The 24,760-nt window shown below is 42.4% G+C and overlaps 1 protein-coding gene across 1 annotated transcript in view; it reads right to left on the bottom strand.

The window, feature by feature from the left end:
• LOC115798502 (uncharacterized) overlaps nt 1-22,962 on the bottom strand; it is a 248,798-nt gene extending 225,836 nt beyond the window's left edge. The window contains exons 1-4 of the mRNA XM_030755366.1: nt 22,926-22,962; nt 22,058-22,283; nt 20,112-21,888; nt 3,380-3,553 (exon numbers count right to left, since the gene is read on the bottom strand). Coding sequence (XP_030611226.1) covers nt 3,380-3,553; nt 20,112-21,888; nt 22,058-22,283; nt 22,926-22,928 — 2,180 coding nt within the window. The 5' untranslated portion in view covers nt 22,929-22,962. The remainder of the gene's footprint in view (nt 1-3,379; nt 3,554-20,111; nt 21,889-22,057; nt 22,284-22,925) is intronic.
• Nucleotides 22,963-24,760: the final 1,798 nt, after the last annotated feature.

The raw sequence follows: 24,760 nt of genomic DNA, 5'->3' as shown, positions 1-24,760 counted from the left end.
AGTTTCTCTGACAGGAGGACACTCTTTACACTAAACCCAGCACAGAGACACTGAGGAAGTAGAAAACCAGAGTGTAAATCCAGGATAAAGAGGTTCAGTGAATGTGGTGTTGAAGGTGTGGAGGTGGATCAGAGTGTCAGAGGAGACTCTGTAGAAGGACAGAGTGCCAGCAGGACAGTCCACATACACTGCTACTCTTTTAAAGGAGGAGAAGAGGGTGGGGGAGAAGAGGGAGGAGATGGATGTTTCTCTGTTGTTGTGCCAGACAGAGTAATAAACTCCAAAAGAACCATCAGAGCAGTACAGACTCCAGGACTGATCATTTCTTCCAAACTCACAGTCATCTCTGTCTCCTTTCCTGCTGATTCTTCTGTAACTCACTGATATTCGAACCTCTCCTCTCCACTCGACCTCCCAGTAACAGCGACCAGTCAGACCATCTCTACACAGCAGCTGAGGCCAACGATCAAATCTGTCTGGATGATCAGGATATGACTGAAACTCCAACAAACGTGTCACCTTCCTGTTGTTGTCAGACAGTGTGAGGTTTGTGTTCACTGTGTTTGTGTCGATTGTGAGTTGACAGGAACCTGATGGAGAGAACAAACACAATCCAGCTGCAGTTATTGATCCATCATCTGTTCATTGATTGACACTTTGATGATGACTCCTGACATCAGAGATGTGAATGAGTGATGTGACAGTTTGAAGATGGTTGAATGTGTGCTGCTTTGTTTTCATCAATCACATTAAAAACACACTTACACTTCCTCAGACCTGGGATCAGCCATCGGACTCCAGCAGGCTCCACCCTGAAAGGAGGAGGGGGGTCAGAGCAGCACAGTCTCTTTCAGCATGCACACATGGACATTACATCGCTCTCAGACACACACTGTTAGACACTGATTTTCAGATTGTGTCCTCTTTGTGTTTGTTCTAAATGGAGAACATCAGTGACTCTGTGAGCTGTTAATTAACAGCTCTGGAAAAAGATGCAACAGGTTTGTTGTATTTTTCTGCATGGAAATGATCACAGAGGGACCTGCTGACTTTTTGTTCTCCTGTCCTTGATGTGCTGCTACTTGGTCTGAATATTAATGATCAGAGTGGATCAATGATCAGATCATTATTGCAGTGCACAAACAAAGGCAGCTGCAGTGAACTACAAAGGAAGCATCTGTCACTTCACTTTTCATTAGTTTCTGTTTTTGGATTCTACTGCTCTGTTTCACTCACTCTGATTCTCATACTCGTCTGCTTCACTTTGATTTTTCTCACTGACTTTGATGCTCAATATTTCAGATTCTCCTAACAGGAACATGAGCCACTGGAAATCAATAGAAAGGCTCATTGGTGCTCATTTATTTATGCAGCAATAATATTAATGACAATAATGCAGTGAAATCAGCAGCACTGATGTTTATAACTGCCTCTGTCTCTGGATTCCTGGGGGTCTCTCTCTGGGACCACTTTTGACAGCATGTGACTGAAGTGCTGGTTGGCTGCGTGGCCACCATGCAGGCTCCTTCTGGAGCTCTCAGTGCCCTCGTCTGCCACAGCACACATCCCACAGTGCAGGCTGCAGGCTAACAGGACCAGCAGGTGTCCTTGTGAGATCGGCTTTACAGTCAGAAACACCCCAACAGATGACCTGTTTCCTCCACCTGCTCCACCTCTTTGTTCCTTCTTCTTTGCTTTTTCTTTGATTGATTATTTCTTATAATCATTTGAATGATATTTCCAAGGTTGATCAGGATACCTCTGTGGCACCTACAGCTGCTACCACCAAAGTTAGCTCACTTTGACTGCAGTGGATTTTTCCTTTGTTTTCTACTCGCCATCATCACAAAGTCCAGAAGATCAATTCACAATTCAATCTTTGAGCACAAACACGTTTCAGTCGTTACTGTCAGAAGCAGCAACACAGCAGTGCAAACCCCATTTTCCTAGGTGGCCAGTTAGGTTAATGAGTGAGCCAGTAATCTGTTTATGTTTCCACTTGTTTGTTCTAAGCTAGGCTAACAGCTTCCCCCTACTTCCAGTGTTTGTGCTAGGCTAGGCTAAACATGTCCTGGACCTGTCTCTGCACACACATGAAACTTAATCCCATTGATGGTCAGAGGGTAAAAATGTGAGACTGTTCCTCTGCAGAGATCACTTTGAACTGGTTGCTCCATTGTTGTTGATGGAGATTTTCTCCTTTGAGACCCCCATACAGATATCTACTGTTTCTGTTCAAGCAGACTTTCTGATAGAAGCAAAGTAAAAAGGTTCCTCTATGTGTGACTGTTCAGATAACACTCGTATCCAGCATGAAGTCATCAGACAGGGCCAGAGTGAAGTACAGCTTCCTCCTCTATCAGACACTGTCTGTGGCTGCAACAGGCCTCTCCATACCTGAGAGTTTCCAGTCTCACTTGCTCCAGCAGCTTCACTCCTGCCTCTCCTGGATGGTTGTAGCTCAGGTCCAGCTCTCTCAGATGGGAGGGGTTGGAGCTCAAAGCTGAGACCAGAGACTTACAACCTTCTTCTGTGATCAGGCAGCCTGACAGCCTGCAGACATGACAGATACTCTTAGAGAACAGCAGAGCAGCTGCATGCAGACAACAAACTGCAGCAACAAATCAGTTTAAAATGAAATGACTGAAACAGGAGTTCAAAATAACCAAGTCAGTCTAAATGTTAAAGTCTACAAGTGATAAAATCAGTGAAGTCAAAATGATGATCAAATCTACATAAAGTAGGACTGAGGCTGATGGGAGTGTCATTAGTTTTGCTGCTTTTTGGTTTGAATGAAAGTTTTGGTCAAACTAGAAGTCTGAGCAGATGATGGCACTAAATTAAAAGTCTGCTGATTGTTGAAGTTCTTATATTTCATTGTGAGGACAACATGAACATCTGAAACTAATTTGATCACAACCCATCAAATCTTTGCAGAACCAAAGTGGCAGCTAAACATTATCCTCCACTGAACTGTGCTGCTGGTGAGGCTGACATCATTTAAAGGTGCACATGAGGAAAGACTTCATTAAGAATCAGACACAGAGAGAGGAAGAAGAACAAACTGTGCAGAAAACAGGATTTCACCATGATGACCAACATCAACACTTTTAGTATGTTTTTGCTTTTTGATCAGATCCATCAGCCAGTTTAGAAAACCTCTGAAAGCATTTCAGTCCAGATTCAAGGCTCAGGAGCTGATTTAAAGAAATCTTTAAAATAAAGAAACTCAAAAAAGAAAAATTCTTTGAGCAGAGAAAATAAAACTTAACCACAGTTTAGATAGTTTGACAAATCCCAGCAGACACAGTCCTGCATCAGTTAGACACTAATGGAAACCAGATTTTAGTCATCTGTTGAACATTTGAAGAATGCTGACCTGAGTGTTTCCAGTTTACAATGTGGATTCTCCAGTCCAGAAGATAAAGCTTTCACTCCTGAGTCCTGCAGGTTATTGTTACTCAGGTCCAGCTCTCTCAGACTAGAGGACTGGGAGCTGAGAACTGAGGACAGAGTTTCACAGCTTCTCTCTGAGAGGTTACAGAGACTCAGTCTGAAAAGACAATAATAAGAAAACAATTAGCAAAGGATTAGTCTTCTTAAGTAACATTGATTTATATTTTAATTTAATTGGAGCTCCACTAGTGGGTTTATCAATCCTAAAGTGATAGTTGATATCAATGATGGTATTGGTATCAGATCAATACTGGAATGATAGAATTGATACTACATTCAATACTCCATTGCTCCTGTTTCATCAAAAATTCAATATCTACACAAACACCATTCCTCGCACACTTTGCTCCTCCCCCTCATCTCCTGCTCTTCTGTGATTTGTTGCTGTGTCATCACATGACTCAGCAGCACTGAGCATACACATGTAGGCTGCAGTAAGTGAAAAGGAGCATCCTGTGGAGATATTTTACAGCTGTACATGAAAGACTGAAATCTGCGTAACCAGGTGAAAAATGGGTACCTGTAAAAAATGTTTGTAAACACCATTTTGCTTTTGTTTCATGTACTGGTTGTAATTCTGGCTTTTGTCAGTAAGTGGTGCTATTGTAACACAGAGGTCTAAAAGTACGGAAAGTTGGAAAAAACCTCCTAGTTACGTACCCTGGCGTGGTAACTGAGGAAAACAGAAGAGGAGTACATTTTGTTTTGAGCCAAGACTGGTTGAAGAAGATGACTTTATGGCCACATGAGTGAAGAATCCAGATCTTTGGTAATTAATGTCTGAACTGTATCTTTTTGGTGTACAAAGCTGAAATGATGTTGCTGACGTCATGGTTTTCTGTTTGTCTTCTTTTAGAAGTGCCACCGCCGTTTGTTATGTACTGTTTTTGAGTGTTTTAACTGCGTTGCAACAACTCTGTTGAGTGCTAACAGTGTGATTTATGCGCCATTCTGTTGGAGCAGTTGATTCTTAGGAGCTCTATACTAGTATTATACGACCATTCATGGTATAAGAGACTAATTTTGCTCCATTGCTTGAACTGTTTTCTTTTATTTTTCACTCCAGAGAAAATCATCCTTTTTGAGAATAAAGAACCCCTTTTATTTGAAGTTCTGTGTGCTCTATTAATCCCGGCTTCAAATATTGGTACCAGGAGTGGGGTCTCTCTTTTTTCTCTGTGAGTGTACGTTTATAGCGCACAGCACTGGTGTTTTTTTATCCGGCGGTGGCGAAGAAGTGGCCTAAATCAGATTGGACCTGGGTGGAGAGTCTGTGTCGCGGCATCTGTTTCGAGACCAGAGGACGGTGCTCGTGAGTCTGTTCTGGCGTGGCTGTGAGGGATTTCAGCCGAGGTGATCGTCAGACCAGAGTGCATCCCAGACGGGAGAGAGAGCATCGCCCAGCAGCGATCTTGGAGCAGCCCAGGAGCATCCGGTGGACTCAGGAATTAAGCCAATTTATCCTTTCCTTAGCAAATTTCTATTGACTCTTAAGTGAACTGAGTAATAACCAGAACATGTCTGACCACAACGAAAATGTTGAGATAGATGACCAACAGTTAGCATTAAGTAATAATGAACAGGAACAGGGTGATGGACAGGATAATGATCAAAATGATGACATTGAACAAGCTGGGGTGTTACAACAACTAAGTGAGTTAGCTAGAAAACAAGAAGAAGTCATGGCCCTCATATCATCACTAAATACTGAGCCAACCAGATCTTATGTCTATGTACCCAGAGAAAGGCACATTTCACCATTTAGTGGTGACATTGACAAAGATGGGAGGAGTGTGGATGAGTTTATTGAGGAAGTAGAAAGGGTCATTTCTGCTAGAAACCAGTCTGCCCCTGAACAGTTTGATTTTGTGCTGTCACTGTTAAGAGGCTCAGCTCTGGATGAGGTGCGCTTACGCAAAACCGACGGTGATGTTGTAAAAGACCTGTTTGTTTACCTGAAAGACGCCTTTGGAGATAAATGCAGTGTCTCCATACTTTTACAAAACTTTTACACTGTAAACAAAAAGAAGGGGAAGACATACGTGACTTTTCACATTCATTATCTCAGGCCTTTAGTTTTGTATGGGAACATCATCCTAATTCCGTGGGTAATGAGACAACAGTGTTGAGAGATCAGTTCATTGAGGGTGTCATAGACCTGTCATTAAGACGAGAACTGCGAAAGTATGTAAGAGGAAAACCTGCATCTTCTTTTAAAGAGGTGCATGAGGAAGCTTACTTGTGGTCCTTAGAAGAGCAAGCCTCTAGCACAAAAGTGTTTAGGAGTAAAGGGAAGACGTGCAGTGATGTTACAGCTGAAGCACAGTGCTGTGCAGCTAAAGAGACAGGAAATCAAAGGTATCTAGAGAATGTGATGGAAACTCCCAAAGAAAAAGACCAAGTCACTGATGGGACTAAACCTAATGAGAAGTCAGCTCCCATAGATGACGTTCTAAAAGTGCTTGCTGAGCAAGGAAAAGTGATAACTGAACTCACTAAAGCTGTGAAAGAGTTGACTACTCAGAGCAAAAACCCTAGCAGCCAGACACCAAATAAGACCAAAACTGGTCCAAGATTTACCTCTGACGGTAAGCCGATATGCTTTAAATGCCAAACTGCTGGTCATGTTGCCAAACAATGCCCCCAGAAAAAACACAAAATCTCTGATGATTCCTCTGTTTCCAGGCAGTCAAGAAATGAGAGACCCTGGTTGCAGTGAGTCGGGTAATGCAGGGTCATGTCATAGAGTCACCTAAACTGGAGATCACACGTGAACAAATTCTTGAGCGTGCTATTGGAAAATGTCCAGTGGTCGATCTAAAACTCAGTGGCAGATCAGCTGATTGTTTACTGGACACTGGCAGCCAAGTCAGTACTGTAACAGATGAGTTTTTCAGAAAATATATTGGTGATGATGAGAGTATGCTAGCTACTAATAGTTGGCTTAAAATAACTGCTGCGAATGGACTTGACATCCCTTACCAGGGATATATTGAACTGGAAGTCGAGACGATGAGTTTGAAGATCCCAAACTGTGGTTTCTTGGTTCTGAAACCTTCAGTGAATCCGATTGTTTCCGAAGAATGCATAATTAGTATGACTGTCATTCACAGATGCAGACAGCTGGTGACAGCAGAGTTTGACAACACTTTGGGTGGATCCTTAGACTCTGGGTGGAGGACAGCTTTCCAACAGATACAGGTCTGTTGCATTGAGAGAAAAGTGACAGCTTGGGTTGCAGGCAGAAACAAAGTACGTATCCCTGCATCCTCTGTGTCCACTGTATTTGTAAAAGGTCACACTAAAACCTCAGATACAGCCTCTCAGTTGATCATTTAACCAGTGACCACTCCACTACCACCCGGTATAGCAGTTATCCCAACACTTGTCATGAGCACCAGCCATGTTCTTCCTCTCCAGGTTGTTAATTTTTCCGCTGAGGACGTGTGGTTGGGCCCCAGAACACGGCTAGGCGTGATCTCAGAGGTTGATCCTGTTGAGAGTGAGCAGACATGCCAAGTTAAGTTTCAGCGCATCTCTGCTGATGTTGAACAGGTTTCAGTTGATTCCAACACAGAACAAACTGACAGTAAGATGCAAACCATTTTGGAAAAACTTGACATGGGAGGCACTGAGGAAGAGTGTGTCGCTCTCTGTGCATTGCTTTCCTGTTACCTTAATGTTTTTGCAGATGGTGATGAAAATCTGGGTCACACAGATAAGGTGAAACATGAGATCAAGCTGGTTGATGACATACCTGTCACACAACCATATCGACGTATACCTCCTAACCAATACCAGGAAGTACAAGAACATATCTCTAAACTTTTGAAGAAAGGAATCATACAGGAAAGTGAAAGCGCTTATGCCTCGCCAGTTGTGGTAGTCCGCAAAAGTGACGGCAGTATACACTTATGTGTCGACTATCGAAAACTGAATCTCAAAACCAAGAAAGATGCATTCCCATTGCCTCGTATCGATGAGAGTTTTGACGCCTTAAAAGGTGCCAAATACTTCTCCACAGTTGACCTCGCCAGTGGGTATCACCAAGTGGCTATGGATGATCGAGACAGACATACGACTGCTTTCACCACACCTTTTGGGCTGTTTGAGTATGTGCGCATGCCCATGGGGGTCTGTAATGGGCCTGCAACATTTCAAAGGTTGATGCAAGCGACTATGAGCGATTTGATATTTGACATCATGTTAGTCTATCTTGATGACATTTTGGTGTACTCAACAAGCTTTGAGTCCCATTTGGAACGGCTGGACATAGTTCTTAGACGTTTGAGAGACACAGGATTGAAGGTGAAGTGGGAAAAATGTCACTTTTTGCAGAAGGAAGTAAAATTCCTTGGACACCAGATTTCTGCCGAGGGTATTGCAACTGATCCCTAGCAGCAGTCAAGGAGTGGCTGGTGCCTGGCACTGTTAAGGAGCTCCAATCATTCCTAGGCCTATGTAGCTACTACAGAAGGTATGTTGAGGGCTTTTCAAAGGTCGCAGCCCCCCTGCATGACCTTGTGAATCAATGTCAAGGAGCTGCCAGTACAGCCAAAGCTGGTCAAAAACTAAATGCATTGTGGGATACCAACAGTCAGATCACTTTTGATACATTGAAAGAAAAGCTTGTAACTGCACCTGTTCTCGGTTATGCAGATTTCACTTGTCCCTTCATTTTGGAGACTGACGCTAGTGGTCAGGGTTTAGGAGCTGTCTTGTATCAGCAGCAAGGTGACAAAAAACGGGTCATTGCATATGCAAGTAGACGGCTGTCAGCTGAGCCAGATCAGGGCTGTGGAAAATGGAAAGTGTGAGTCACATGCTAAAGAGGCTACACCAACTCTTCCAAGCTATTCCAAGGAAGAGCTGCAAACATTTCAATGTCAAGACCCAGCGATTAGTGTTCTGAAACAGTTTTTGGATCAAGATAGCCCACCAAGTTCACAAGAAAGGAAGAACCTTCCTGTCACAGTCAAGTCGTTGTTGAAACAATGGAAACACATTAAGATGCGTGAAGGACTGGTGTATCGAGTGGTGAATGATGATCATTTTGGGGAGTGCTTTCAGTTGCTTGTTCCAGGTTGTTTACAAACTGCTGTTATGAAGAGTGTCCATGACTCTATGAGACATCAGGGGATAGAGAGGACATTACAGTTGTTGAGGCAGAGAGCATTCTGGGTAGGGATGTACAAAGATGTGGAACACTGGGTCAAAAATTGTCACTGTTGTGTTCTCACAAAAATGCCCAATCCAAAGATTCACCCTCCAATGAAATCATTTTTGGCAACACAACCTTTAGAAGTTGTGGCAGTAGATTTTACTCTCTTTGAACCAGTTTCCTACGGTCGTGAGAACATTTTAGTAGTAACTGATGTGTTTACCAAGTTTACTCAGGCGTTTCCCACACGTGACCAAAAAGCAGAGACCACAGCCAAAGTCCTCTTAAAGAAGTGGTTTATGAAGTACGGCGTACCTGAACGTCTCCATACAGATCAGGGCCGTAACTTCAAATCAGATGTTATCGCTGAACTTTGTAAAATGTATGGTGTGAAAAAAACACGTACAATGCCCCATCATCCGACAGGAAATGCACAGTGTGAGCGTTTCAACCGCACTCTGCATGAACTGTTGCGCACACTTCCACCTGACAAAAAGAAACGTTGGCCTGAACATGATTTATGCGTATAATGTTACTCCACATGCGACTACAGGATATTCCCCTTATTTCTTGCTCTATGGGGTAGATCCACATCTTCCTGTCGATGCATTGCTCCCAAATGACAGGCACAAGGATAAAAATCTGGATTGGCTTGCTGTGCACCAGCAAAGACTCCAAGAGGCACCAGCAAAAGCAAAAGAATATGCAGAGCAGAAAGCAGCAAAACGCATTGCTCAGCATGATCACAGAGTATACTGTCCTTCAGTTGAAGTTGGAGAGTATGTTTACCTGAGACACAGACCAGCTGGTCGTAACAAAATTCAGGATGCATGGAGTCCAGTTGTTTACCAACTTATAGACATAGTAGGTACGACTTGCACAGTACAACCCGTAGAGGGAGGACCTATTAAAAGAGTAAATAGGGCTGACCTTAGGTCATGTGTTAATCCTCCAGATTCGATGCAGAGACACATTGAAAAGACTGTGACCAACCAGACGGAGACTGCAGAACCAACCACTGACTCATGTGATGAGTATGAGGGGGATATAATCATTGAAGAGGTTTCTTTTAACCTGACCCCGTGTGCAGATGTAGAACTCTGTTCTGTTGGTGAGAGTGTTCAAAAGAAAGCGGACTCTCAGCTGATTTCAGAAGGTGAACCTCCTGTGATTGAACAGGTAGAGACTGACCATGTTGACACTGAACTATGCACTACCGACCAACCGTGTGAGGTACGAGTGTCTCCTCCTTGTGTTAGACAAGCTCCCATACCTGCTCCCCACAGGAGTAAAAGGGTGAATGCAGGGAAACACACAAACCCGCATCATGAGCCCAGGTCAGTGTTGAAACCAGAACTAAGCTCATCAATGATTTCACAGATTATTGCCAGCTTAGGTTCTGTTTTTTTTAGAGAAGCTTTAAAAGAAGTTAAAAGCAGTTACTTCGTCACCGAGGACGTTGACGGTTAAGCAGGGGAGAATGTAACCAGGTGAAAAATGGGTACCTGTAAAAAATGTTTGTAAACCCCGTTTTGCTTTTGTTTCATGTACTGGTTGTAATTCTGGCTTTTGTCAGTAAGTGGTGCTATTGTAACACAGAGGTCTAAAAGTACGGGAAGTAAAAACCTCCTAGTTACGTACCCTGGCGTGGTAACTGAGGAAAACAGAAGAGGAGGACATTTTGTTTTGCGCCAAGACTGGTTGAAGAAGACGACTTTATGGCCACATGAGTGAAGAATCCAGATCTTTGGTAATTAATGTCTGCACTGTATCTTTTTGGTGTACAAATTTGAAATGATGTTGCTGACGTCATGGTTTTCTGTTTGCCTTCTTTTAGAAGTGCCACCGCCGTTTGTTATGTACCGTTTTTGAGTGTTTTAACTGTGTTGCAACAACTCCGTTGAGTGCTAACAGTGCGATTTATGCGCCATTCTGTTGGAGCAGTTGATTCTTAGGAGCTCTATACTAGTATTATACGACCATTCGCGGTATAAGAGACTAACTTTGCTCCATCGCTTGAACTGTTTTCTTTTATTTTTCACTCCAGAGAAAATCATCCTTTTTGAGAATAAAGAACCCCTTTTATTTGAAGTTCTGTGTGCTCTATTAATCCCGGCTTCATCTGCTGTATGTATGACTGTATGTATTTACTGTGGCAACACCACAAATTAATACAAACAAGAAAGAGGCAGAGGGAAATCCCTCAGACAGATCCAGACCCTCAGCACAGAGACAGAGGCCTTTCAGAGAGGAAAAGAATATCCAGGTAGCTCATGTTAGTGATTAAAGTATGTTATTCATAATATATACATATATTATCTCAAAGACCTCATAGTACCATATCACCCCAACAGAGCACTTCGCTCTCAGACTGCTGGCTTACTTGTGGTTCCTCGGATACTTAAGAGTAGAATGGGAGGCAGAGCCTTCAGCTTTCAGGCGCCTCTTCTGTGGAACCAGCTTCCAGCTTGGATTCAGGAGACAGACACCCTCTCTATTTTTAAGATTAGGCTTAAAACTTTCCTTTATGATAAAGCTTATAGTTAGGGCTGGATCAGGTGACCCTGAACCCTCCCTTAGTTATGCTGCTATAGGCCTAGTCTGCTGGGGGGTTCACATAATGCACTGTTTCTTTTCATTCACCTTATTTACTTTGTTTATACTCCACTCTGTATTTAATCAATAATTGTTATTAATCTCTGGCTCTCTTCCACAGCATGTCTTTTCTCTCCCCCCTCAGCAGATGACTGCCCCTCCCTGAGCCCTGTTCTGCTGGAGGTTTCTAAAAAAAGGGAGTTTTTCCTTCCCACTGTCACCAAGTGCTGCTCATAAGGGGTCGTTTTGACTGTTGGGTTTTCTCTGTATTATTGTAGGGTCTTTACCCACAATACAAAGCACCTTGAGGCAACTGTTTGTTTTGATTTGGTGCTATATAAATAAAATTGAATTGAATTGAATACATATGTGATTCTGCTAATGTTAATAGTAACAATTATGATCATATATAATTATAATCAGTGTAATGAATGAGAAAGTATGAAGTTAGGAAGATGAGCTGTACTGACCTGTTTAGGCAGGCTGTGTGATACAGGAAAGTGCTGAATGTGCCAATAGGATGAGAAATGTGTAAATATTCATGTTTGCATGGGCATGTGTGTGTGTGTGTGTGTGTGTGTGTGTATTAGTGTTAATATTGTTGACGAAATATTTTTGTCATAGGTTTCGTCAATGACCCTTTTTTTCATGACGACGAGACGATAACTAAATTAAAACTACCTAAAAGGATAAAAACGATGACGAAATGAATTGACACTTTCATCTTGACAGTATCACCAGTATCACCAGTATCAGAAACCAGCATCAGCACAGAGTAGATCAGTTTGTTTAAGATAAAGTTCAGCTGATTTGATTCTGTGATTCTTATTATTTGATAGAGCTTTTGCTAAACTGCTTAAATCAAATATTCTATCTGCATTTCAAAATTGTGGACGTTCCCTTTTTAACTCTTTCTATAACAGTAAAGGTCAAACTTGTGTATGAGTGTTCCATCTTTTAGTGGTTCTTACAGGTTGTTCTCTCCCTTAAAGGTAACGGATCCCTGGGAGCTGTTTTTCTGCCCACTAAAGTAATAACCTGCCATTTTACCAAGAGTGAGGATCGTAGAGGAGAGCTGACATTAACGGTGTGGCTGTGATCACACTGAACTATAAGGGTTGTTAGTTGGTGACATCATCAGAGGATAGTGAGTCAGCACCTGGATGTTAGGCAGTCAGAGCGAGTCTCTTCACCAGCAGCTCCAGTAATACTCACAGCATCAGAAACTCTGAGCCTTTAAACACAGAGCTGCTGCAGACTTCCTGTATTGGGCTAATTGGCCGATCCACACGAGTCATGACTCATCCCAAATGTTCAGCATTGGTTCATTTTCAAAGTGTTATTGGTCACAATCATTCTTACTGCTTACAGTGCTGTGAAAAAGTATTTGGCCCCTTCCTGATTTAATGATTTTTTATATTTGTCACACTTACATGTTTCAGATCAAACTAGTTTTAATATTAGACAAAGATAACCTGAGTAAATACAAAATGCAGTTTTTAAATGATGATTTCATTCATTAATTAAAACTATCCAAACCTACCTGTCCCTGTGTGAAAAAGTAACTGCCCCCTAAAACTAATGATGTCACAGTCCTGGTCTGTTTGTCCAGGGTTTTGTGTTTTTGTAATTGAAGTGTTTCATTTCCCTCGTTGTGTTTCTTAGTTTGTTGTTGCTCTAGTTTTATGATGGGTTTGCAGTTTGCATTTTTAGATCTTACTTTAGTTATTTGAGATTTGTTCTTGATTATTGTTTAGTTATGTTGTGATTCCCACTCCTCCTGTGTTTCCATGTCCTCCTGTTCTGTCGGTGTTCCTGTGTCTGTTTGTTTCTCATGTCTTCGTCTCATCTCTGTAATTATGTTCAGCTGTGCTCCTCACCTGTTACCTGTTCCCTGATTGTCCCTCTGTGGATATATTGTCTGAGTTTCCCTTTGTTCCTTGTTGCATTGTCATTTGTTTCCCTGCTGTGTGTCTTTATGCCTCAAGTTCATGTTTATATCTAATCAAGCCAAGTTTGACTGTTTTTTTGAGTTATGTACTGCTGGCTCCTGACCAGCTCTGTTACATTCTGTGTTCCTGTTAATAAAGCTGGAGTATAAATTTAGCTCTGGCCTTCGAGTCCTGCATTGGGGTCCTCTGCCTTGCCGGCCTCAGCAGCAACCCTGACAAATAACTGGTTGTGTCACCCTTGGCAGCAATCACATGTTTGTGATTTCTGACGAGTCTCTCACATCACTGTGGAGGAATTTTGGTCCAATTCAGCCACATTGGAGGGTTTTCCAGCATGAACGGCCTGTTTAAGCCAAGCCAACTTTATTTATATAGCACTTTGGTCAGCACTTTAGCAAGTGCTGACCAAAGTGCTTAACATTAAAACACAATAAAATATGAAAACAGTAAAAACAAACACAATTAAAACTGAAAAATAAATCAAATGAGTAAAAGTCAATAATAATAATCATAAAATAAAATAAAATATTAATAATAAAAGTCAACTCTCAAGCAGTTGCCAACGAAAAAAGGTGGGTTTTAAGAAGTGACTTAAAAACGGACAGTGAAGAAGTCTGTCTAATATGGAGTGGGGGTGAATTCCACAGCCTAGGTGCTGCCACGACAAAAGCTCTGTCCCCTCTGAGCTTTCGTTGTGTCCTTGGCACATCCAGGAGCAGCTGATCAGCGGACCTGAGCGACCGGGTGGGCGAGTGCACATGTAGGAGCTCAGAGAGGTAGGGGGGGGGCAAGACCATTTAATGACTTAAAAGCAAATAAAAGAATTTTCAAATGCACTCTAAAATGAACAGGGAGCCAGTGCAGTGAGGCCAAAACAGGAGAAATATGATCTCTCTCTTCCGTGTACCAGTTAAAAGCCGGTTGAAGACGGAACAGGGATGACTGGGAAACCCCATAATAAAGAGAGTTACAGTAATCCAGTTGTGATGTAATAAGAGCATGAATTACAATTTCAAAGTCCTGTTTTGAGAGGATCTGTTTGACCTTGGCTAATTGTCTGAGTTTAAAAAAGCTGGACTTCACCACTGCACTAATCTGCTTATCTAGGTTAAAAACACTGTCCATTCTGACACCCAGGTTAGAAACAGTAGGTTTTGCGTATTGTGTTAGAGGCCCTAGATCCACAGGAGAGGACCCAACAGTAGTACCAGGGCTGACAACCAAAACCTCTGTCTTCTTGTCGTTAAAATTAAAACGGTTAGTGCCATCCAGGTTTTAACTTCATCAAGGCACTTAGTCAAAGATTCTACAGAGTAAGAGTCTTTTTGTTTTAAGGGGACATACACCTGACTGTCATCAGCATAAAAATGGAAAGCACATTTGTGCTTTCTAAAAATAGAACCCAAGGGAAGAAGTACAATGAGAATAGCAGTGGTCCAAGGATGGAGCCCTGGGGTATCCCACACAGCAGAGGAGAACATGAAGACTTAAAACTGTCAAGACTGACACAGAATGCTCTCTCAGCCAGGTAGGACCTCAACCAACTCAGGGCAGTGCCATGAATGCCTGCACAATACTCTAAACAAGAGAGTAAAATACTGTGATCCACTGTATCAAAGGCCGCTGTTAAATCCAGTAAAACCAGGATAACATAATCCCCAGAGTCTGAAGATAAAAGAATGTCATTAAAAACCTTTAACAGTACAGATTCTGTGCTATAGAAGGGCTTAAAACCAGACTGAAAAACCTCAAAAATGTTATTTGACTCTAAAATCTCTTAACTGTATATAGACAATTTTTTCCAAGATTTTTGAAAGAAAAGGCAGCTTGGAAATTGGTCTAAAGTTTGAAAGCACAGTAGGATCCAAGCCAGCCTTTTTAATCAGAGGTTGCACTGTTGCATGCTTCCAATCTTTTGGAATAACACCTGAGGACAAACTGCTGTTAATAACAGCAAGAACAGATGGCCCTAAAGTGGTAATCACCTCTTTAAATAATAGTGGAGGGACTACATCTGTAAAGGACCCAGAGGGCTTCATATGACCACCAACCTCATACAAAAGAGGTAAAGTCACAGGCTCAAACTGATAGAAAACAGCAGAGCAGGGAGCAGTGAATGATGGGTCGACAGCACAGGACGATATCTGAGCTCTCACATTAGCCACCTTGTTCACAAAGAAATTTAGAAAGTTTTCACATGTCTCAGATGAAGGTTCAATGCAGATACTCTGTGGGACATCAAGAACAGCATCTACAGTTTTAAACAATATATGAGGCTTATTGCAGTTTGATCTAATGATGTTTGACAAGTATTTCCTTCTAGCATCTCTCACGGCTGCCTGATAGCGATACCAGCAGTCCTTTAAGATTTGAAATGAAACCTGGAGCTTATCTTTCTTCCACTTTCATTCAGCTTTTCTACACTTGCGCCTAATAGCGCGAGTTGTTTCATCCAACCAAGGCTCAGACTTAGGTTTTGGCTGCCTAGGCTTTAATGGAGCCACAGCATCTAGTACCGACTGACAAGTGGAAAGAAACCAAGAACTGAGTGCATCCGTATCATGACACCCAGCTTCAGGAATAACATAGTTCTGATTAAAGACAGCTGAAAAACGATCAACAGTAGAAGGGTTGAACATGCGAGCTAGCTGAGCAGGAGTACGAGGTTTGAGAGTATTTCCATGCAGGGAAATGTAAAACAACACCGGCATGTGATCTGAAAACACTGCATCACAAATCCTCACATTAGAAACAGTCAATCCAAAAGATAAGACGAGGTCTAAAGTGTGTCCATGTTCTTGTATGGGTCCAGCCACACACTGCATAAAATTAAAAGAGTCAATAAGGCTTTGAAAGTCCTTGGCCAATGGTTTTCCAGGACACCACACATGTATATTAAAATCCCCAACAATAAGGACTTTATCATATCTAGGCATAATTTCAGCCAGAAATTCAGAGAATTCATTTAAGAAATCCTTATTGTATTTGGGTGGTCTATAGATTACTGCGCACAGTACAGGACAGGAGTGACCAAGTTCAAACAGATGAAACTCAAAGCTGGACAAAGAGAATAGTCCTGAAAGCTGTTTACATCTGTGAACATTCTTATAGATAGAAGCTGTTCCTCCTCCTCAGCCTGACGTCCGCGGGGAGTTGAAGTAACAACAATCTAATGGCAAAAGTTCAGAGAAAACGCTAGACTCACCAACATTCACCCACGTCTTTATGACGCAGAAAAAAATCTAATCCACTGGAAATGAAGAAACCCTTAAGGATATAAGTTTTGTTAGATAGCGACCTAGCATTCACCAGGCCAAATTTAACAACAGCTGGTGGAGCCGAGACATTGGCAGGTCCGGGGGCCCGGCAGAGAGGCCGTAAGTTATCCGGATTAACTCCGCACTGCCGGGGGCGAGGATGACAGAGGCGGCGAAGCTTGCCAAGCCAATCTGGGCCAACAACAGGTATGGACCAGGCATCCACGAACGCCATCCGACAGGGAAATGAATGAACCCTTATGTTATTATCCAGCTGATTGCGAGGGAAATGTGCTAGGTGGACCTTTAATTTCACCAGCCTACCGCTGCGTTTTCCTCGGCGGCGGTGGCGTTTCTTCCTGGGAAGCGGCATCGGGGCGCGGCGAAGATAAGCAGGTATTCCCGATAGAAAGGGAGGCAAAGTTTGCTGTCCATCATTATAAAGCTCCACTTGGTTCCTGAAAGAAGATCTTAGATCCAGGAGAGTTTGGCGGTCATACACCAGTAGAGAGTTGATATTTTGAATGGCGATTAAAAACAACACGAACATAAACACAAGCACAGTCCTCAGCGACTGACGGCAGGCCGTACACAGTGGCACCATTACAGCCGTTTTAAGGCCAAAGCATCTCAGCTGGACTTTGTTTTAGCCAATCAGAGGTGGACTTGCTGCTGTGTTTTGGATCATTGTCCTGCTGCATAACACAAGTAAGCAGAGCTTCAGGGCACAAACTGATGGCTGGACATCTGCTCTATATGATAAAAGTACAGAAGGTTCCTTTAAAAGTTGTGTTGTGTTTACTTGGTATCAGTTCAATACCAAAATTTCCGATATCACAGATCATTGGAGAACAATCAATCAATCAAATAAACTTTATTGTCCCGCAATAGGAAATTTGTCTTGTAGAAACAGTGTTACTCAGCTGCAATTTGCATAATAGAAACAGAGAAAAGGATCAAGTAATAATATGAAAAATTAAAATAAAATAAATAATTACATAAAAAGTTCATAGAAGTTCATCTCTAACACTCATATTGGTTTGGCTTGAGGCCTTTTAAACAGTGCTGAGTCTTTGTTCAATAGATGTTGGGAGGAATGAGAGCTTGTAGTGGTTTGTTTTACAGCTACGAGCTCTGTAACGTCTTCCTGAAGGTAGCAGCTCGTATTCTGTAAAGAGGGTTTGGGAAGAATCCTTAATAATCCGGTAAGCCTGCTGTACAACAACTGTTTCATGGAGAGACCGATACTCCTTATATCCAACAATCTTCATGGCAATTTTTACAAGTCTCTCGATTCTCGATTTTGCCTTTACTGTAAGTGAGTCGTACCAAACTTCCATCCCAGAACACATAAATTGTCCACTGTAGCTTTGTAAGGGCTTAAGTGAAATATAATATTGGACAGAAATAGTGTTAAAGTGTATGGAGACATGGCTTATATTGATTTTTCACACTGTGATTCACAGGTCCAATCATATGTTTCATGTATATTAACATAAGGTAACAATTAATACTCCACAACTCACTGAACTCTCTTCAATGCAGCAAAGTTTGTTGCATTTGCAAAAGTACTGACATACTTTTCTTAAAAAGTACTTGTGTTAAAAAAATACTCTGGAAAAGGTTAAAGTACCTTTAACAGAGTAGCCTGTACTTATTCACTTTTACTCAAGTAAAAGTACAGGCTGTGAAATGTACTCAAAGTAAGAAAGTAAAAGTACCTCTTTGGAGCAGATGAGTGACTGATTGATGATGATGAATGATGATTAATGAGGTCTGTTTGAAAGCAAAAGCTCAACACACAGGTTCATATGTTCAAATGTTAATTATTATTGATATAATTCATATCAATAATAATTGGGAAGTAACATTAACACAAGTCACATGAATATGAAACCTAATCCTGTGTGTGTGTGTGTGTGTGTGTGTGTGCCTGTGTGTGTGTGTGTGTGTGTGTGTGTGTGTGTGTGTGTGTGTGTGTGTGTGTGTGTGTTGTTGGATATTTTTATCATCTGATATTGGTATTTTACTATATCATTTATTAGTACCTATATTAATCTGAAATAATGGTCACATTATATCTTATTTGTCACTTATATTGTCACTTACACACTGGAACATGCTTTAGGTGAGTGGAAAGGACTGAGGTCTGCTCTGCCCAGGGCCTTGGGTTTTTTCCACTAGTAGAACTGCACTCATTCATATTTAGAGGCTCACCTTTGTACACAGTGCACTTTTGACACAGTATTGCCAGAGTGAAGGTCAAGTAGTGGGGAGTGTGTGTCCCGAAAAGGGGAGTTGAAGTCCCAACTGAGCTACTGTAATAATTTAAGGGAGTAAACTTGTGTATTGAGATAAGACCGCCCTAAAAGTGTTTCAAGTTAGTGAAAATATGGATAGCTCCAGTGGGAGGTATTTTCACGTGGGAAAAGTTGTTTGCCCGGAGAACAGTCTTGGAGCCATTGCATGAGGATCAAACTCATAGTGGATTGGGAGCATCCTTCTATGTCCACTTGTCCTGATAACAGCAGGGGGAGGTGTAAGTTTAGGTGATAAAAGGCAGAGGCCAAGTTGGGAGAGAGCTTTTTCGTCTAGCTCTTTTTAGCGCACTTTTTGCTCTTCCTCTCTCCCCTTTGCAGCGGCTCCAAGGCACTTACTCCTGGGAGGGCTTTTTGCTTTCTTATACTACGTTTCTGCTCTTCCCCTACCACCCTTGCAATGGCACCAAGGTGCTCACTCCCGGGAGGGCTTATGCTTTCTTGTACTCTGTTTAACTTTGTGCTTCAATAAATCCTGGAAACGAAACCTGCTCATCTCCAGTGAGTTTTTGTAAAGTGTGGAATTACTATCAAGGTGCATTTGTTTTCATTGGTCTCACTTCCGCCTGGTAAGAGGGGCAGCGGAAGAGAACCGCAACCACGACCCGACAGTGTGTGTTGAGTGACAGTGATCCATCACAATAACAATCAAATAAGAGAAAATATGAAGATATTTCTGACTGCTGGTCTGATTTTTATTCATTTATTTTTAAATCAGAGTTTAATGTAACTGTGCATTCACAGAGATGCTCCTTTATCTCATCTCCTTCACTTGTTTTCTCCACTGTTATCACTGTTCAGCTGATATACAGTCATCATATGTTCAGTAATTAAGAGGCTGAATCACAAAGTGGTGATTGTCAACATGCAAATGATTCTTCATGCTGGAAGTCACACATATTTTTTTTATGATAGCAATACTACGATGGCAGGATCTTCTGCTCTCAGTCATCGGCAATGCCACAGGGGGAGGGCAACTGGACAACTGGACTAGGAAATTGCCCAACCTTAATACAGTGCTGTAAAAATGGATTTGCCCCCTTACTGGTTGCTTAGTTTGTTGTACAATTGTCACACGTTTCATGTGAAAGAAATTTTTATATTAGACGATACCTGCATTTTATATTTACCCAAGTTATTAAATGATTGAATCAATTAAGTGAAAATAATAAATGAAATCAATTATTTAAAATATATGTCTGATATTAACAATGGTTATATTATTAAAATTTGTTGCTGATCTAAAAATATGGAAGAGTAACAATATACTAAGAAATCATTAAGTTTTCACACCACTGTATGGATCATATGAAGAAAGTAATTTCCTGTTTCTAAAGTGTATTTAAGTTATTAAATTTTAATGATAACTCACAGAGCTTTGTTGGAGGCTTTGACCACTGGCAGCAGCCTCAGCAGAGCCTCCTCTGAAGCAGAGTATTTCTTCAGGTCAAACACATCCAGATCTTCTTCTGATGACAGTAAGATGAAGACCAGAGCTGACCACTGAGCAGGAGACAGTTTATCTGTGGACAGACTTCCTGAACTCAGGGACTGTTGGATCTCCTTCACTAGAGAACGATCATTCAGTTCATTCAGACAGTGGAACAGGTTGATGCTTTTCTCTGCAGACAGATTCTCATTGAGCTTCTTCTTGATGTACTGGACTGTTTCCTGATTGGTCTGTGAGCTACTTCCTGTCTGTGTCAGCAGACCTCGTAGGAGAGTCTGATTGGTCTGCAGTGAAAGACCCAGGAGGAAGCGGAGGAACAAGTCCAGGTGTCCATTTGGACTCTGTAAGGCCTTGTTCACAGCACTCTGGTAGAGGTGTTTCTCTGTCTGGGAGGTTGTTTGTTGTTCTTCCAGCAGATTGACTCCAGAGTTGATGAAGGTCAGATGGACATGAAGAGCAGCCAGAAACTCCTGAACACTCAGATGGATGAAGCAGAACACCTTGTCCTGGTACAGCCCTCTCTCCTCTTTAAAGATCTGTGTGAACACTCCTGAGTACACTGAGGCTGCTCTGATATCGATGCCACACTCTGTCAGGTCTGATTCATAGAAGATCAGGTTTCCTTTCTGCAGCTGATCAAAAGCCAGTTTTCCCAGAGACTCAATCATCTTCCTGCTCTCTGGACTCCAGTGTGGATCTGTCTCAGCTCCTCCATCATACTTGACCTTCTTCACTTTGGTCTGAACCACCAGGAAGTGGATGTACATCTCAGTCAGGGTCTTGGGCAGCTCTCCTCTCTTTCTGGTTTTCAGCACATCCTCCAGAACTGTAGCAGTGATCCAGCAGAAGACTGGGATGTGGCACATGATGTGGAGGCTTCGTGATGTCTTGATGTGGGAGATGATCCTGCTGGCCTGCTCCTCATCTCTGAATCTCTTCCTGAAGTACTCCTCCTTCTGTGGGTCAGCGAACCCTCTGACCTCTGTCACCATGTCAATACACTGAGCAGGGATCTGATTGGCTGCTGCAGGTCGTGTTGTTATCCAGAGGTGAGCAGAGGGAAGCAGGTTCCCCCTGATGAGGTTTGTCAGCAGCACATCCACTGAGGTGGACTCTGTAACATCAGCCAGGATCTCAGTGTTGTGGAAGTCCAGAGGAAGTCGACACTCATCCAGACCATCAAAGATGAACACAACCTGGAAGTCTTCAAAGCTGCAGATTCCTGCTTCTTTGGTTTCAGTAAAGAAGTGATGAACAAGTTCCACCAAGCTGAACTTTTTCTCTTTCAGCACATTCAGCTCTCTGAAAGTGAATGGAAACATGAACTGGATGTCCTGGTTGGCTTTGTCTTCAGCCCAGTCCAGAGTGAACTTCTGTGTTAAGACTGTTTTCCCAATGCCAGCCACTCCCTTTGTCAGCACTGTTCTGATTGGTTCATCTCTTCCAGGTGAGCCTTTAAAGATGTCTTCTTGTCTGATTGTTGTTTCTGGTCTGTCTGGTTTCCTGGATGCTGTTTCAATCTGTCTGACCTCATGTTCATCATTGACCTCTGCAGCCCCTCCCTCTGTGATGTAGAGCTCTGTGTAGATCTGATTCAGAAGGGTTGGGTTTCCTGCTTTAGCGATGCCCTCAAACACACACTGGAACTTCTTCTTCAGAGCAGATTTAAGTTCTTGTTGACAGAGTGGAGCAACGTATTCTGAAAATGCAACAATAAAATATTAAATTAATTAATTTAATAATTAATTTAATAAAATATTAAATTAATTATTATATTTTAAGTAGGCCAACATGTTGGTCCATCTGTTGAGACTTTAGTAAATATTTTATTTTTGCAGCAGCTTAAATCTTCAGAGAAATCCTCTTACTGCTCTGCAGACGGTCAGCCAGCTCCTCCTGCTTCATTCTCCTCAGGAAGTGCAGTGTGATCTTCACAAAAGCCTCTCTGCTTCTCTTCTGCTCTTTATCCTCACCCTCCAAGGCCGTGTCACCCTCCCCATGACTCTCTAAGCATTCTGGGTAATCTGGACTCAGAACCTTCTGCATCTTCTTCAGCTCGTTCTTCACAAAAGTGATGATGTTGTCCTCCAGCAGCTGGAACAGAATACTATATGAACGACCCAATCAGACTGAATCATAGAGCCAAACATCAGATCACAATGAGAATCTACTGGTCTACAGCAAAGATGTTTCTAAAATAAATGCAGTCAAACTTCACTCATTTTAGGCCACTGAGATTAAAATGATGCTTAGTTGTTGGTTGGTTCTAGTTTCCATGATATGCTTCAAGGTCTGTTTTAAAACCAAAACTTCTTCATTGAAACCAGAAACCACTAAAACTTTCAAATCTTATATTATCTCTATTTGACCTTTGACCTCTAATCTGACCTTGGATTTGACTTTCCTACTACAGTCACCCCTCGCTATATCACAGTTCACTTATTGCAGCTTTGCTGACAGCATAGAGATACTTGCTCAGTAATAACAAGATAACGACATCCACACAAAATGTTCTGATCACTTCCTCTGCATTTCCTCTGTTGCTGCTCTACATGGTTAAATAAAAATGGTTGTGGAGCATCTATAGACAGAGATCAAAATCCATAAGAAAAAGCACATTTTCTCTGTGACATCTTTGGTAACAATGTTGAGCAGTGCAATCCACTGGTGTACAAAGTGCAGCATGGAGATGACTGAAAGAACAGATGTAACAGTAGTTGTTGTACATGTACAAACCATAAATATGGAGTCCAGCTGTGTTTGATGCTGCTGGGCAGACTGACCACTGGGAACCTCTGAGCTCTCCTGATCCATACTGTGAAGGAATCATGAAGAATTAGCTCTCATCCACACAGGGACCAACACAAGCTCAAAGTCCATGAAGTGATGTTTGGATGAAGAGTGAAGCAGATGATTTCTTCCTGCTCTTGACGGAGACGGTCGCATTCTATCTCTCTCTCCCTGCCCTCCCTATCTTTCCTGCTTGCCGCTTGCTGTGAGAGCGTCTCTTACACACTGTCCGAATAAGAATAAGATTGAGAGCAACATGGATCTGGCAAACTGGGCCTTCACCACCATTGATCGAAATTTTTTCCACTATCAGATCGCGGAAAGGGGAGCCTGCGTGTCCGAGTGGAACAGATCCGGTTGGATACGTCATCGATTCTTGGAGCTCGTGGAGACCTGTGTGCTTCTCAGCCCTCGAGGTCGAAGACGTGGAAGACGTCTACATATTCGGCTATTTGGTAGCGGTATCTTTTCTGTTTGGGCTCGGAGGATACCTGATTTACCGGGAAATCAATAATATCTGGGCAGCAGTTCGACATCTGCAGAGGCTGCCGACCCAGGTGGATGGGCTGTCCAGGGCCGTACAAACTCACACTCAAAGCCTGTTGGACCTGAGCCGTAAAGCAGGTGAGTAGCCCAGCTGAGAACGTGCTCGCAGGCGAGAGGGGTTTGATCTGGAGATAAGGTTCGGTTCTGCACAGTGAGGACGGTAACTAACGAATTTGGAATATTGAATTACTGAATGGGTTCCCCAGTAAGACTGAAGGCTGTTGGAAAAAACAAGCAGCCTGTTCCAAAACAACATCTGGATTATCAGGAATTCAGTTCCCTAGCTGGCCTTGGGTTGGCAATCATATCTCTCCAGGACAATGTGTGACGGTTGCTCTTTCCCCCAGCCCCTCTCTGTGATTTGTGAAGCTGGATCTGGTGTACCACGGCCGCTGATGAACTTCCACCACTATCAGCGAACTGTTTTGGCTAGGAGCTGGCATCTGGCTCCACAATGCGTCTGCATCCCCTCCTGACCCTGACCTTACCCACCATATTGCTATCCTGGCTTTAAACGTGCAAATATGCTTTTGCTGACGTATTTTTAGGAACCTCGTACGGTGTTTATAATGAATACAGTACGAGATGATTTTTTTTTTAACCTACCTATCCCAGTGTATCGCTTTCTGTACCTCCTAATAAAGGTAGCGCTGCAAGTCGGCTGCATGACCTCAGGACACCTGTCCCCAGGTGTTTGTGTTTGTGTTTGTTGTATTCTTGGATGGGTGCTCTGTTAACTGCAATTTCCAATGTGTGAACCTGTTCACCCACATGGCAATAAAACATTCATTCATTCATTCATTCATTCAGATGACTCCCTGTAGCAGCAAAGCTTTACTAGCCCTCAGTGATCCCACTGAGAATCTACAGCTCAGTCTGCAGCTGTTCACAGCTTTCAGCTCACTGTGGTTTAGTCCTAACAGCTCTCACCAACTCCTTCACAAAGATTTCCTTTCAGCTGAAGCGCCCTGGAGTAAGACAGTCTCTCTCTCTGTGCTTTCACTGCTGAGCTCCCAGTTCTCAACAACTTCCTCTGAGTCACTAAAACACTATAGATCGAATGCACTGTGTGAAATGATTTGGTTTGGAAGTAGCACTGATCAATTCGAGCTCTGCTTCCTTTCAACAAATGCCTGCTACTCTTTGGAAATGTCTTTAGGAGACTCAGCATTTCCTTCATAAATCTGTTTATTAGCTGAAAAATAATCAGTGTGATCTTTTCTATCTCTGCGTAT

This window comes from Archocentrus centrarchus, chromosome 2, assembly GCF_007364275.1.
Source record: "Archocentrus centrarchus isolate MPI-CPG fArcCen1 chromosome 2, fArcCen1, whole genome shotgun sequence".
NCBI lineage: Eukaryota > Metazoa > Chordata > Actinopteri > Cichliformes > Cichlidae > Archocentrus > Archocentrus centrarchus.
Note: the sequence above shows the minus strand (reverse complement) of the source record. Positions and strands in the feature narration are given on the sequence as shown.